This window comes from Bufo gargarizans, chromosome 2 (genome assembly GCF_014858855.1).
Source record: "Bufo gargarizans isolate SCDJY-AF-19 chromosome 2, ASM1485885v1, whole genome shotgun sequence".
In the NCBI taxonomy this organism is placed as follows: Eukaryota; Metazoa; Chordata; class Amphibia; order Anura; family Bufonidae; genus Bufo; species Bufo gargarizans.
This window is the reverse complement of record NC_058081.1, coordinates 178,824,547-178,841,566: the sequence shown is the minus strand read 5'-3', so window position 1 is coordinate 178,841,566 and position 17,020 is coordinate 178,824,547. Positions and strand designations below refer to the sequence as shown.

The 17,020-nt window shown below is 44.0% G+C and overlaps 1 protein-coding gene across 1 annotated transcript in view; it reads right to left on the bottom strand.

The window, feature by feature from the left end:
• FAM189A1 (family with sequence similarity 189 member A1) overlaps positions 1-17,020 on the bottom strand; it is a 388,540-nt gene that overhangs the window by 283,292 nt on the left and 88,228 nt on the right. The window contains exon 2 of the mRNA XM_044283306.1: positions 13,495-13,626. Coding sequence (XP_044139241.1) covers positions 13,495-13,626 — 132 coding nt within the window. The remainder of the gene's footprint in view (positions 1-13,494; positions 13,627-17,020) is intronic.

The window sequence follows — 17,020 nt, the reverse complement described above, 5'->3', positions numbered from 1 at the left end:
CCGCTCCAAGGAAAAAAAGGTGGGAAAGAATCATTTCCCCCGCACACAAAAATACAAGCACTTAGCAATATTTTAGAATATGATAAAAAAAAATATTAAAAGGGAGTCTGCCACCACCTATTTCCATTTTCAAATACACCTTTCTCTCCTACTAACTAATTTTCTAGCCCCCCAAAAAAGAGTTTTTTATAATCATACTAATGAGGTGAAAAGAGCCCAACAGGCTGTACTTATTGGTGCTGGAGCCTAGCCTCGCCCATCACAACGCAGCCCTGCTCCTCCCCCTCAGTGATGTCATCATGAGGCTGCGGCAAATCTCAGATAGGCACACATCTCGTTTATGTGCGTGCCTGCAACGTCTGTTATCAATACCTGAACCTCCTTCTTTCTGGGCTCCCCCCCAGTGATCATACATTTATCATTCCTCTACCCCGACCAGGCACATTTTCCTCTCTTTAAGTACATGCATCTTTCAAATCAATAACTTTTTTTTATTCTGTTAAGTAAATTACTTTTGCAACTTTTTTCAATCACACATAGTGCTTTATTTTTATGTAATTTTTCTTTTTAGTATTTTTGTTTTTAATAACCGTAAAGGGGGGGGGTCTATTTTTCACCTTTTTTTTCTTTTGTTAATAGCACAATGTGCAACAATTTTTTTTTTATTAATGATGTCTTTTTTCCCCCCATTTTAATGCATAGATTATGGTCACTGGGGGCAGGGCTAGAAGCTGCGGTGCAGCATGCTTTTATTATTAGTTTTACATTTTGTCTTTATCTTTTTTCATTTTACACTTTGATGGCATAGCGATCGCTTCTCCCCAGGTTACTGATTGCTGCATGTAACAGCAGTGGTCTCCTCCTCTAGCTGGCAAGCGATTGCCGGGAGGGAACGCTTCCCTCCCGACAATCGCTTGCTGATCTGCCTGTCTAATACAGGCTTTACTGTGAGTGAGAAGATGGATGGGACATGGATTTCTTGCAACTGCTGTGGTGATCCCATTTATTTCTATGGGATCCCCTCTACTAAGCGATTCCGGCCACGACTAGTGTTGCCCCAATACATTCATTTCAGTTATCTATGCTCCTCACAGACACGAGCAGCACAGATCAAAATAAATAAAAAAAAGTCTTGGTCCACTTGACACATTAAAATTAGCAACTGCAAAAAACAATAAATTTACAATTCTCTAAAAGATCAGAAAATCGGCTGATGTGCAGTTATATCACATTATCTACTTTACTATTTATTTTAAGTCTAAATTTTAAAAGAAATCACCCTTTATACACTTTATAAGTGTTACACCAAAATGAGTCGGGCTATAGTTTTAGCTGGTTTAACTATTTGTACACTGCCTCAGGTGCATGCATGAAGTGCTAAAAGAGAGTAGCTGTATTATTACTCATTCAGTGTTCATTAGTATTATTTTTTCGCCAAATGATATTAAGTGATATCACATATATTTTCTCCCATGCAAACCTAAGATATACCACATAGTATTATTTTTTGCAGTATTTTGTGCACTTGCCATTGTGAAATAATTTATGTTCTGGGCCAAATACTCCAGGCAGCTCCCGGTAGCAAAATTGCTAAAAGGATTGATGAAAACAGGTTTACAGCGTTGTTGTCCAGGATGGGTTTCCCAGATATCAGTTTTGCACCGCTTGTTGGATGATTGACAATCTTCCCCGTGTTCTTGTCAAAACCCGTATATTGCATTATTGCTCCAAGATAAGAGTCTAGGATTGATCCAAGCAAGCCGGCCATCACACCATACCAAATAATTGGCCATTGTGGGGCAGCAATTTCTAAATCATTCACAAACATAAGCTGAGCGACAAAATAAGCTATGCCAACAAATAAGCCACCAAGAAGACTTGCAACGAGACCTATGAATGTGATGCCTCCATTTGTACCCATAGGAACCTTCTCCCAAGTGGTTATCAATCGAGGAGAGCTTTTGCTGAGGACTGGGGCAATCTCTGAAGACCAAGTATCCCCAGCTGAGTAGGCAAGGCCCCCAAGAAGTGACAGACACATCCATGAGGCAGTGTATTCCTTGTAAAAGTCAATCGGTATCTCTCCATGACCATTTTCCACCATGTACAGCAAAGCCAGTTCTGCAGGTACACCCCCATTACAGAACACCTGTACCCAGTTTCTCTGTCCACCTTCTTTGTACTCAGAGTCAAACTTCTTCTTAAGCTCTCCCTTCCATTTTGAGAGGTTTGAGGATGTAAAAAAGAACATAAGAAGAGCTGAGAAAAAAACTGTAGTTCGCGACTGTCAGAAGAAAACCGACCAGCAGCCCTCCTAGAGCTCCACTGCTATCTAAGCTCTTTCTTTTTAAGCCATGGGAAACAATAATCATAGGAATGACTACAGAAAACAGCCATCGCCACGGATATATGGGCCGCAGAGTGTCGTAATATGTACTTGCAGTAATTGATATTATCCAGAAGGACAACGATATGCAAAGGATCATAGACAGAACAACAATATTCAGCATCATGTTTGCATATTCTTTATAGACGTCGTACCGAATAAATAAGATATCTGAAGCTCAAAAAATCTCCGGACGCGGCGTCACGCCTCTTCTCAGTCTACGCGGCAGAGACGTCCAGACCCCGGTGCTCTCAGCCATTCCTGCTCCTCGCTCACGCTTTAACTCTCTAGAAACAGGGGCCGGGCGGCAGGCTTCTTCCAGCGCTCTCTGTCAGTCTGACCGGAGCACTTCCGGACACCTAGTGGTGGCAGCGGGCAGGACAAGCGCGAGATTCCCGCCTCTCAGTCCAGCGTGGGCTGAGCTGCTGCCATGTACTGAGAGGCTGTGGCAGCCGCCATTACCATAGTACTTGGCGACTTCTGCAGAAATGGTTCAAGCTAGGTTCCACCCTAGTACAGGAATAGGATAACAAGTGCAAAGTAAACGTATGTCTCCTGATATATCCGCGATTACACATTACAGTTTCCTATACTGGCAAGGGGAATCTAAATGTGTTAACCCCCAAGTTTAACACTCTCTTACACATCTGGAGGACTATCTTTCCCTTTGGTGGGTGGGCAGCAGCTCATCGTGTACTCTAATCTCCCAGGAAGCATTGCATTTAGCTTTTCTTCACCACTTCTTCCCTGCATAGAAAATAGCCCCTCACCTATAGCCCGTAGATACCTATGGTGTGTGTATATATATATATATATATATATATTTTGTGACACAGTGAGGGGAATGATCTGGGAGAATAGGTATTTTCCGCTCAGCGTGTGCTGCTGGGCTGATTTGCAGCCAGGTGGGGTCAAATACCAGACTGGATTTTAATTGCCAGTCCGGAATTTTAGCAGCACCTGGCTGTCCTTAAAAAGGCAGCTGGGCTCAGCAGCAGGATCTCTGTGTTGGGATCTGAGGCTTGGTGCCAGGTTGGCGGGCTGAGACCCATGGGCCGAGGACTTGTCTTATATGAACTTTCCAATTTGTGTGAAGTAACCCCAAGATGTACTTTCCATTGTGCGTGAAGTAAACACCAAGACTGCAAAGTAACGCATTGTTTTGTGCATTTGTCTCGTGTGTGAATAAAACACTGAAGGCTTGCGTTAAGAACTTGTCTTTTGCCTCTGTACTGCGTCCGCTTACCCTATCTACCAGAGCAAAAAACCCCAATTGGTGGAGGATGCGGACAAGTGCAGTGAGGCAGTATTGTTGTTTTTCATTTTTGCTCTGGGCACGGTTGTATGTCTTGAATTAAACCCGCTATATTTCAACCCGTGACCCTCGACAAAATGGAGGCCATAATGAAGGCTCTTGTGGAGGCTAACCAGCAGCAGAGAGAAACCAACCTGCAACAAAGGGAGGCTAACAGGCAGCAGCAAGAAACAAACCAGTTGCTGTTACAACACGTGATGGCTATACAGACGGCAGGAACATCCCAAAGCGTCCATGATGTCCGGAATGCGGTCCGTGCGACAATCCTCAAGATGACACCCTTAGATGACATTGAAACCTACCTGATGATGTACGAGAAGGTGGCCACAAGGGAGAAACTACCCTGAGACCAGTGGGTTGAGGTCGTCGCTTCGTTCTTGGCATCCGATTCTCAGCGGGTATATTTTGACTTTCCGGACGATCAAGCGGCCGACTACCAGAAAGTAAAGGGTGAGATTCTGGCAAGACTGGGGGTGAATGTGTTGGTCTGGGCCCAACGGATACATCAGTGGGGGTTTAACCCGGCTGAACCCAAGAGACCCCAGTATTATGACTTATTTCACCTCTTGGAAAAGTGGCTACAGCCTGATGTGCTGAGTCCCATGGCTATGCTGGATCGACTATTAGCTGAAATGTTCTGGGGGGCTTTGCCACCCACTTTCCAGCACTGGATCGGCCAGGTGTCTCCTGGCAATGCCCTAGAGATGGTGAACCTGGTGGAACGCTATGCGGCTACTAAGAATCTACAGGTTTTTTTTTTTGGGAGGGGGGCAGTCAAACCCCGGAAATCTCCACCCCAGGCCCGGAGATTTGAGCCGATGAAACCCACCCGGGATGTACCCACTATGGGCATGGCTCCGTTAGTCTGCTGGCAGTGTCAGTAGCCTGGCCATGTAAGGGCTGACTGTCCTCATTGGGATGAGCCCATGGACACTAATTGTGGTTACCGTCATGGCTATATGGCAGGAAACTGTGTGCAACAGGTACCCCGGAATCTCTAGACCACTTTATAGTACAGACCGATGCCTCCGAAGTAGGCCTCGGTGCTGTACTGTGTCAGGAAGCCAACGGGGAGGAGCATCCCATTGTCTTCCTTAGCTTTAAGCTCACCCCAGCCGAGACCAGGTACAGTATAGTGGAGAAAGAGTGCCTGGCTATCATGTGGGCACTCGAGTCTCTCCGTTATTATTTGTTAGGGAGAAAATTCTGCCTGGTGACGGACCACTCCCCTCTCAAGTGGCTCCTTTCCCTACAGAACTTTTAATTTACAGTGGAACATAGGGCAGGCCGGTTGCAGGGAAACGCAGATGTCCTGTCCCTATACCCTCTAAAAAATTATATGCGAGGGCCTGCAGCTGAGCTGACCCTGTAAAACATTATATGCGAAGGGCATATATGTGAGGGCATTATATGTGACAAATAAGCATATTGATATGATGGAAGAGGAGGAGAAGGAGGAGAAAAGGAAGATTTAACCATATACCCTTGTTTGTGGTGGAAGGGGTGCATGGTAATACAGTGTATTCAATACACCATAAAAGCCACATTTAAAGTGCCTTTATGTTCAGCCGCTTTCCTCTGGGGGAGTAGAGAAGTCATAGTCAATCCAGGCCTTGTTCATTTTTATAAGAGTCAACCTGTCAGCATTTTCAGTTGACAGACGGATAGACGTATCTGTTATAATGCCACCAGCAGCACTAAATACCCGCTCAGACAAAACGCTGATGGCAGGTCAGGCCAGCACCTCCAAGGCATAGAGCGCCAGTTCGTGCCACGTGTCCAGCTTGGACACCCAGTAGTTCTAAGGCACTGAGGGATCATTGAGGATGCTGACACAGTCTGCTATGTACTCCGTCACCAGCTTCCAAAAATTTTCCCTCCTTGTGACACTAAGCCACGCATCAGGGTGAGGGTGCTGGCGGGGTGTCATAAAAATGTCCCAGGCTTTGGAGAGTGTTGCCCTGCCTCTGTTTGAACTGCTATGCGATCCCCTTGTTTTCCTACTCGGTTGGCCAAGGAACTACTGACTCTGCCGCCAGCGTTGTCAGATGGAAATTTTTGGAGCAATTTTTCCACAAGGACCTTCTGGTAATTGCACCATTTTACTCGTCCTCTCCACCACAGGAATGAGAGATGAGAAGTTCTCTTTTTAGCGGGGGCCGAGAAGGGTTGACAACCAGTAATCGGTGTTGTCCTAAGTGCGTGGGTCATGGAAAAGGCAGCCTAACAAAGTCAGCCATGTTTGCCAGAGTCCCAACAGGCAAGACTTCGCTGCCATCATCAGGAGGATCACTCTTAATCTTCTCAGACTCTTCCTCCTCTTCTGCCCACCCACGCTGAACAGATAGAATTAATCTTCCATGGGTACTACCCTCTGTAGCGGAGGCAACGATCTCCTGCTCCTCCTCCTCCTCCTCCACTTCATCGTCCTGAACTGAGGGTGGTCTGGCTATCACACTGTTTAATGTCTTCCCCCATTTCCACCTCTTCCACATGTAAAGCGTCGGCCTTAATTGTGAGCAGCGAGCGTTTGAGTAGACACAGAAGTAGGATGGTTACGCTAATGATAGCGTTATCTACGCTCACCATCTGTGTTGATTCCGCAAAGTTTCTTAAAACCTCACAGTGGTCACACATCCATGCCCACTCCTCGCTTGTGAATAGCGGAAGCTGACTGGAAAGGGGATGACCATGTTGCAGCTGGTATTCCACTTCTGCCCTCTGCTGCTCACAAAGCCTGGTCAACATGTGGAACGTCGAGTTCCAGTACGTGCTCAAGTCGCACAACAGCCAGTGAGCTGGCAATTTCAAGTGCTGCTGCAGCGTTGACAGACCGGCTGAAGCTGTCGATGACTTGCGGAAATGGGCACACACTCGGCACACCATCACCAGTAGCTCAGGCAAATTGGGGTAGGTTTTGAGAAACCGTTGAACCACTATGTTTAAGATGTGGGTTAGACATGGGATGTGTCTGAGCTTGCCGAGCTCCAAAGCCGCCACCAAGTTACGGCCATTATCAGACACAACCATGCCTGGTTCTAGGTTCAGTGGCGAGAGGCACAACTCAGTCTGGTCTTTTATCCCCTGCCACAGCTCTGCTGTGGTGCGCTGTTTGTCCACTAAGCATATCAGCTTCAGTACGGCCTGTTGCCGCTTCCCCACTGCAGTACTACACTGCTTCTAGCTACCAACTGATGACTGACTGGTGCTGCACATGGATAATTCGGAGGTGGAAGTGGAGGAGGAGAAGTGGGGTTTGCAGCCACTAACGTAGGTACTGGCGGAAACCGTGATTGATGTAGGGCCCACAATCCTTGGCGTCAGGAGCACCTGTGCCATCCCAGGGTACGACTTGCTCCCGGCCTCCACAACATTCACCCAGTGTGCCTTTACGGAAATGTAGCGTCCCTGGCAAAATGCACTTGTTCATGTGTCCGTGGACCTTCCCAGTAACTGCATTGGTCAGGGCACGTGTGATGTTACTAGACACATGTTGGTGTTAGGCGGGCATGGAACACCTTGAAAAATAGTGCTCGCTGGGGACTGCGTAATGCGGGACGGCCACCTACATAAGGCTGCGGAAGGCCTCACTGTCCATAAGCCTAAATGACAACATTTCCAGGGCCAGTAATTTGGAAATTTGCGCACTCAGTGCTATGGCCTGTTGGTGGGTGGCTGGGTATTTGCGCTTGCGGGGAAGAGTAGGCAGTGGTGTGACCCACAGACACAGATTGTAGACCCAGGCATTCAGTCCACCTATTACGGTGCTTTGATGCCATGTGGCGGATCATGCTGGTGGTGGTGAGGTTGCTAGTGTCCACGCCCCTGCTCATTTTTGTATGGCACAGGTTGCAAATTACAATTCTTTTTTCGTCCGCGCTTTCTTTAAAGGGTTTCTATCATCAGAAATGTTCTTATGTAGCTGACTGATATTAGCGATGTGCTAATGTCAGCAGTACATAACAGTGCTCTTTATACTTTTCTCTCTCCTACCGTTCTCCTAAAAAAACACACTTTTAAAATATGCTAATGAGCCTCTAGGTGCTATAAGGTCTACTAACCATTTATCCTGCCCAGGTCCTCCGTTTAGCCTGCCCTGCTCCTCTTGAGTGATGTCCAAGTTAGCTGGATCACTGAAGAAATCCCGCGCCTGCGCTGTCCACTTCTGTATTCGGTGCAGGCGCAGTGAGTAAAGGACGCGCTCCTGGTGCCGGCTTCCTCACTGTGACGTAGTCGGTGCAGGTGCAGTGAGGAAGCTGGCACCAGGAGCGCATCCTTCACTCACTGTGCCTGCTCCAAATTCAGAAGTGGATGGTGCAAACGCAGGATTTTTTCAGCGATCCAGCTAACTCGGAAGTCACTCAAGAGGAGTGGGGCAGGCTAAACGGAGGACTTGGGCGGGATAAATGGTTAGTAGACCGAGCCTCTAGGTGCTGAATCAACGCCCTCATAGTACCTAGAGGCTCATTAGCATATTTTGTAAGTGTGTTTTTTTGGAGAAAAACAGCAGGGACAAAAGTATAAAGAACACGGTTGTCACCACCAGATCTCTGAGAAGCTCTGACAGACGTTCTTCAGTACCTCTTGCTTGAGGTTCTTTTGTTTTGGTTTCGTTTTGTCATCTTGTTTCCCTCTCTCAGCTGTCATCTAGTTGCACTGATTGCATCCCTTTATATCCCCTCCCATACTGCATCACTTTGCGGTTTATACAACTTCCTGGATTGTGCTCCCTACTAAATACTGCAACTGCTTGTTCCTCAGATAAGTCTGTTCCTTTATTTGTGTTTTCCTGTTGGCTTGATCCTAGGTGACCCTGACTCCCTCCGTATTAAGTATAGGGAGCCGGTGGTCGTGTCCACTCACTATTATAGGGTTTTCAGGTGTCACACAGTCTAGGTACGAGGGCATGCAATTATCTATCATAAATATCTTTGCATGGGCTGAGCAGGGGAGAGCTCTAGGGCTTTTATAGGGTTCATCCTTATGTTCCTTAGTTTGGGATCAAGTCAGTCGAATCTTTATTTGTATCTTCTAGTTTTCTGCAACACCATCCGTGACAACTGTTATGAACTGCTGACATTAGCACATCGCTAATGTCAGTCAGGTACATAACCGAATTTCTGAGTATAGAAACCCTTTAAAAAAGCGCCAGAATGCGGAACACCTACCCCTTGGCAAGGGATATTTCCGTAAGGGGGTGCTCCGTAGAACAGTTGTGGGCCTGTTTGGTGTGGCCAGCCTTCTCCCTTTTGCCACCCCACTGCCTCCTCCAGCCTGTTGCGGTGCTGCAGATCCCTCCCCCTCTGTACTGCTGTCCTCGCTCGGCTTTCCACCTTCCCAGGTTGGGTCAGTGACTTCATCGTCCACCACCTCCTCTTCCTCTTCCTCACTCAGGTGATCCATCTGACTTGTTGACCTAACCACAACCTCAGTGATTGACAACTGTGTCTCATCCTCTTCCTCAACCTCTTGAGACAGTAATTGCTGTTGAGTTATTGGGAAAAGTGTTTCATCATCATCCAGCTCATTAAACAGTAATTGCCGTTCCCCACCATCACCGCTCAAGAGTTTGGGAATCAGGGCACAAGATCTGTCCCTCTTCAAGCGAGCTTGGCGAGAGGGCCAAATCCAGGAATGGCGTGGAAAAGAAGACCTCTGAATATCCGAGTGTGGCATCACTTGTTTCTCCAGACTCTCCATGGTGGGAGGAAGGAGTATCAAGACTGGACTTGGTGGAAGACAGGGTGGTGCTTAACTGACTGAAGCATTATCTGCTGCAATCCAACTGACCACCTGTTCGCACTGGCTTCAAGAGTGGTGTCCTGCGCCACCCTGCAATCTGGGACATGAAGCAAGGTATCATGGATGACTGTTTTTCTTGTGCTCTGGCAGTTTCTCCGCGCCCAGGGCCATCAGCATCGCGGCTACTTCCTCGTTCCTTACTGATCGCCTTCTTCATTTTAAATATGATATATGCTTAAAAGTATGTCACACGTACAGTAGCGTAGGATTTGTAAGTGTATGCACAATTATTTTTTTAAAAAGGTATTTGGGATGTGGAAACGTCACACAGGAGATATCCCGCAGATAATGTCGCTGATGTCAGCAGCGGCTAATAAAAAATGACAGGGAATGTTACAGGTATTTGGGATGTGGAAACGTTACACAGGAGAAATATCGCAGATAATGTCACTGATCTCAGCAGTGGCTAATATAAAGTTACAGGGAATGTCACAGGTATTTGGGATGTGGAAATGTTACACAGGATAAAGAACACTGATATTTTTACTGATGTCACCAGCAGCTAATAAAAAATGACGTGGAATGTACAATAAAAAAAAAAAAGGGTATTTGGGGTGTGGAAACGTCACACAGGAGATATCCCGCAGATAATGTCGCTGATGTCAGCAGCGGCTAATAAAAAATGACAGGGAATGTTACAGGTATTTGGGATTTGGAAACTTTACACAGGAGAAATACTGCAGATAATGTCGCTGATGTCAGCAGTCGCTAATATAAAATTACAGGGAATGTCACAGGTATTTGGGATGTGGAAACGTTACACAGGAAAAATACTGCAGATAATTTCGCTGATGTCACCAGCAGCTAATAAAAAATTACAGGGGATGTCACAGATATTTTTTGGATGCGCACACGTTACACAGGCGATGTAGCGCATGTAATGTCACTGTCCGCAGCGGATACATTGTACTGAAAAAGTACACTGGATGTTACCGATATTTTTGGGATGCGCACACGTTACAAAGGAGATGTAGCGCAGATAATGTTGCTGTCTGCAGCGGCCTAACTATTGCACACTATTTAGCGCAGGATGCGCTAAAAGCAGATATTGCTGCCACACACAATAGTCCTTAAAAGGACTTTTGGGTCTGTAAAGATTTAGAAATTTAGCGCAGGTTGCGCTAAAAATATATATTGCTGCTGCCACACACAACAATAGTCCTTAAAAGCACTTTTGGGCCTCTGACAAATTTTTCAATAAAAAAATTATAATAATTCGCTCCCTACACTATCTTTCCCTTCTTGAGCACAGCTCTCCCTGACTAACACTGAGCCGAACACGTGTCATCGGGTGCTATATAGCACCCAAAAATGCTTTCCGGCTAGCCAATCACTGTAATGTCAGTAACCAACATGGCTAAGATCAACACTAGTGTTAAATTAACAATTGTAGCCAACTTCAACCCTTTAGTGACCACTAATATGCCTTTTTACGGTGATCACTGAGAGACCTTAGGCAGGGCTGCTGCCTTTTTACAGCGGCCCATCTAAGTACTGCATGGGTTTCCTGTGCAACAGAGAGTTGGGGCTTGGCTCTCCCATGAAAGCCGCCCTCCTGATCTAATGGCTCAGACTGTCAGGAATGCCAATCTGGGGTGTTTTTCTTATATGCTGTGGGCATTAACTCCCGTGACCTGTAAGCGGTTAAAAATGGAGCAGACTCCATCTGTCTCCCAGCAAAATGAGATTGTGGTCAGATGCTGATGTAAATGTAGGCAGGCCAGAGCCTAGTGAAGGCCCGGGGCTTGCCTCCAGCATTTCCAGCAGGCTGTCCCTCCCCTGCGCAGACTGCTAGGTGTATGTCAGTATAGCACTGACAATAAAATACATTGTACTACAAGAATAATGCAATGTATTTTAGAAATGATCAAAAGATTGTCTGTTATAGTCCCATTTCAATGGAAAAAAATTACAAAAAATAAAATCTCCTCCAATACATTTGTTTCTTCTTTTAATAAGTGTACCAAACCCGTGACTTCTCATTGTATACCCTTTTCCAGGCCTTGGGATTTTGCATTTTTGTTTTTAGTCCCTATCTTCCTGGAGCCATTATTTTATTTTTTTCTGTTTACATAGCCGTGTCAGGGCTTTGCTTTTGCAGGCCAAGTTGCACTTTATAATGGCATCATTTAATGTTGCACAAGATGTGGTAGGCAGTGGGAAAAATCCAAATGGGGTGAAATTGGAAACAAAATTGCGAATCTGCCATCTTTTTTTTATGAATTTCGCTTTTAGTGTTCCTTTATCCAGTAAAAGTGACCTGTTCCCTTCATCCTCCGGGTCAGTATGATCACAGAGATACCAATTTTGTATAGGTTTTCTTATGTTCTAATACTTTAAAAAAAAAAAAGTAAAAACTATGAAAAAAGAAACTGATTTGCATCTCATCCGTATGTCCATCCTGTAAATTATAGAACATATCCTATTCTTGTCGGTCTTGCTTCATTTTCAAGATGGGAGTGAAATGCAGATGGCAGGTATCCATGGTTTACAGACCACAATAGGGACACAGTCATGTGCATGAGACCTTAACGCACGTTTCTGTGCCTAGTCTGAACATGCGTGTGGCATAACAGGAAAAGGATGTGACTTTGTGGGGAAGGATGTGGCTTAAGAATAATGAGATGGCAACATTTTTCATCAATTGCGACATATTGCTACATGATTGTGGTCTAAAATTGTGCCTCAAAATAAGCCAACCATAGTTGGCATAGAGTTCGGCAAAAGTGTCTATCCCTGCACCACACCTATCATCCAGCCTGAGCGCCTGTGATAAATCTGCTGCAGGTCTAGGCAGCCATTTAACGTTTTTACCATCTACAAGTTTAGTAAAACGGATTTCTTATTTTAAAGGCTGAGCAAGTGTGCATGCTGGGAGTTGTAGTTTTCCAACAGCTGGAGTGCAGGAGATTGCAGATCCCTGGTATACACATAGCATATTCTGTACAAGAAACATGTTCTGCTACCAGTAAAAAGCACACATTTCAATTTGAAACACATTACACAACTGTATTTTCCATTTAGAAGTCTCAGCTTTTGTGGAGGATATATTGTCTGTCACTTTAAAGATAAGATTAGCTACCATTACACATCCATAAATAATACAAACACAATACAGCTGTTGAACAGCAGTCCACACAGTATTCCTCATCCTATAAACAGCTTCAAGAGTTATAGGTATTGAGTCCACGTTGATGTCAGGGATGTGATTAACATGCTGTAACTCTGTCATTCAAGACAAAGTAGATCTTATGGCTGGCAACTGTATCAAAATATTGCTTAAGTTGCCGTCTTATATGTTTTTTTATTGTTTGCAGTTATTCTCCTTACAACCTTACAATCTATTATATCAGTGTATTGTCTTAGTGCAGTAAAGTAAAACTATAACAGATGTTTTTCTGCAGATACCTGTATAACCCTTATCAGGCCCTTAGGTACGCAGCCAATTTTTGCTTTTGCGGTTTTGTTTTTTCTTTCCCACCTTCCAAGAGCTGCAGGTTTTTAATTTTCTGTTCAATTCATTTTTTTTTCCAGGACAAGTTGTATTTTTTGGTCAATAGTCAATGTAATTTAATTTATCATAACTTGTATTTGAAAATAGGAAATACTAGGGAATTGTATCCTACCAGATTGTACCAATTGTATCCTACCAGATTGTACCAATGTACCAATTGTATCCTACCAGATTGTACCAATGTACCAATTGTATCCTACCAGATTGTACCAACGTACCAATTGTATCCTACCAAATTGTACCAATTGTATCCTACCAGCAGATCCCCCCTTTTAGGTTCTAATGTCATCATCAACGCACTGAAAAGTTCTATGATGCTAGTCGGTGAAATGGTTTTCCCACTTTGACAAAAGTTGGCAGAAGTTGCTAACTATGTTAACCCTCTCATCCAAAAGGAATAAGTGCCTGTAAATCCATCTACTTTTCACTGTTGGCTGAGGTACTATATAGACATGTCAAGCATTGAGTTTGGCTTACCTTAAGAGTCAATCGCACAGCACTGCACTCCTGCAAAGGATTGAGTTTCAGGGTTTCTCCAGGGTTACTACAACCAGACGTCTGATGTTGCATTTCACAACAAACGCAGACTCCGTCACTGTTAATATTTATCTAGGAGAGAAAATAATTCTTATATAGACCATGACACTGCAAGTAAAACTATTGATAAGATGTTATAGATGGAACATCTGCTTTTTTTGCAGAAACTGTAAAAAGATCCTTAAAATTTTCTGAAACATGCAACATATTTGGGGTCATTTATCAAACTGGTGTAAAGTAGAACTGGCTTAGTTGCCCATAGCAACCAACCAGATTCCACCTATCATTTTCCAAAGGAGCTGTGAAAAATGAAAGGTGGAATCTGATTGGTTGCTATGGGCGACTAAGCCAGTTCTACTTTACACACGTTTGATAAATTACCCCAATTATTTGAAAATAATAAAGACATTGTATTTTTTAGGCTTTTAGGATTCATTTTTGAACAGATCTTACTGAATCCTGATGGATCTAGTTGATTTATAAGGGGGGTTGTGAAGTTTTCATTGGTTCTGGTATTATTAAAGGAAAGAACAGTTATCATATTAATAACATTATATATCAATAATATCGGTTTCTATAATATAAAAAATGCAAGTCCTATAATTATTATAGTAGAACATTTTTTGATGTGCTATGCAGCTTTCTACCTTCTACAAAACAGAATATATATCAAACGGGATCATGAAATAAATCTCTGCAGAAATACCTGGGCTTGGATGATACGGTAGCATACCATCAGACAAGTCTGAATTATTCATTACAAACTAAATATGTAATGCCAGATCTTTGACCCCATGGGAATGCTGAAAATAGTGGCAGGTGCTGAAAAAAATGTTATCAAGGCTGTGGATTTGCACTTTGAAATCTGTGATTTTTCCTATACTTAGGCACTTTAGCTACAGAACTACTGATGTAATAGTAAATGGTACTGGAAAATCAATATGTTCTTCAGTAAGAAAAAAAAAGCGTCCCCACATGGCATGTTATTTTGCTCTTATAGGAGCACTTTATGTTCAGAGACCACAAAATTCACTCTACTGATACCATTTACAGGTCTTCTTTCCCAGTATTATAGTAGATAGACAAACAGAGAGGTAGATAGATAGATAGATAGATAGATAGATAGATAGATAGATAGATGCACATTTATTCAGACTGGAGTTTTAGACACTTGTCTTAATAAGGCCCTGTGCCGGCCGTGGTGCCAGCCTATACATAACTTCAGAGGATCCCGTGCTAGTCTAAATGTAAGCTAGCTTCCTTGCTGTCTTACATTTAGTCCATTTTCTACGCCTAAAACAAGCGTAGAAAATGGTAAATGAGACAGATCTATCATCCCGTCCCCTTTCCTGCCTATAGCACGCCCCCTTTAGACCTGCCGTGAGAGGGGAAAAGTCACAGATTGTGGTGCTAAGGTCCTGTGCACCAGAAATATGCCTAATATAGACATATTTCTGTTTAATGAATGACCCCCATAGTTCTTCAGATTTTTGGTTAGATATAAAGATACATACATAGATACTTAGATATATATTGTTTAATGATTTAGATGGGAAAAAGGCAAAAAAAATCCAATACTTAAAAGGGTTATGCCATGATGGAAATGAAAATCAGACATCATATACTGTAGTACATGACAATATCTTTCTAACAAAGCTACAACTGGCCGTGCACCTCACATGGGTCCAGAGATCTCCATTTGTTGCTCCAATGGTTCTGCTAGATATATTTCAGACTGGGAAGTGCAGGAGCCGTGTCCTTTATCAGAAAGTGTGTCCCTTCAGCTTCTGCTCTTTCCTTATAACTAGGGATGAGCGAACTCGAACTGTATAGTTCGGGTTCGTACCGAATTTTGGGGTGTCCGTGACACGGACCCGAACCCGGACATTTTCGTAAAAGTCCGGGTTCGGGTTCGGTGTTCGTCGCTTTCTTCGCGCTTTTGTGACGCTTTCTTGGCGCTTTTTGAAAGGCTGCAAAGCAGCCAATCAACAAGCGTCATACTACTTGCCCCAAGAGGCCATCACAGCCATGCCTACTATTGGCATGGCTGTGATTGGCCAGAGCACCATGTGACCCAGCCTCTATTTAAGCTGGAGTCACATAGCGCCGCCCGTCACTCTGCTCTGATTAGCGTAGGGAGAGGTTGCGGCTGCGACAGTAGGGCGAGATTAGGCAGATTAACTCCTCCAAAGGACTTGATTAACTGATCGATCTGCAGCTGTGGATCATTGAGCTGCTGATCCTCAATTGCTCACAGTTTTTAGGCTGCACAGACCGTTTGTCAGTCACATTTTTCTGGGGTGATCGGCGGCCATTTTGTGTCTTGTGGTGCGCCAGCACAAGCTGCGACCAAGTGCATTTAACCCTCAATGGTGTGGTTGTTTTTTGGCTAAAGCCTACATCAGGGTGAAGCTGTCACACCAAGTGCATTTAACCAGCAATAGTCTGTTTATTTTTTGGCCATATCCCAGTCTAATTCTGTCACTAAATCCATACCGGTCACCCAGCGCCTAAATACTAGGCCTCAAATTTATATCCAGCTAAATCTGTCCCTAGTGCTGTAGCTGGGCGAGTTATTTAGTGTCCGTTCAAGCACATTTCTTGTTCTGGGTTGAAATACAATTCCCAATTTAGCAATTTCATAATTTAGTGGTTTCTGCTATATCAGAGCTATTTGAAATCTATCCCTAAAAGGGTATATAATATTCAAGGTGCACATTGGGTCATTCAGAATAACTTCACACACACCCGCTACTGTGTATTTCCAAGTCTAATTCTGGCACTAAACCCATACCTGTCACCCAGCGCCTAAATACTAGGCCTCAAATTTATATCCCGCTAAATCTGTCCTTAGTGCTGTAGCTGGGCGAGTTATTTAGTGTCCGTTCAAGCACATTTCTTGTTCTGGGTTGAAATACAATTCCCAATTTAGCAATTTCATAATTTAGTGGTTTCTGCTATATCAGAGCTATTTGAAATCTATCCCTAAAAGGGTATATAATATTCAAGGTGCACATTGGGTCATTCAGAATAACTTCACACACACCCGCTACTGTGTATTTCCAAGTCTAATTCTGGCACTAAACCCATACCTGTCACCCAGCGCCTAAATACTAGGCCTCAAATTTATATCCCGCTAAATCTGTCCTTAGTGCTGTAGCTGGGCGAGTTATTTAGTGTCCGTTCAAGCACATTTCTTGTTCTGGGTTGAAATACAATTCCCAATTTAGCAATTTCATAATTTAGTGGTTTCTGCTATATCAGAGCTATTTGAAATCTATCCCTAAAAGGGTATATAATATTCAAGGTGCACATTGGGTCATTCAGAATAACTTCACACACACCCGCTACTGTGTATTTCCAAGTCTAATTCTGGCACTAAACCCATACCTGTCACCCAGCGCCTAAATACTAGGCCTCAAATTTATATCCTGCTAAATCTGTCCTTAGTGCTGTAGCTGGGCGA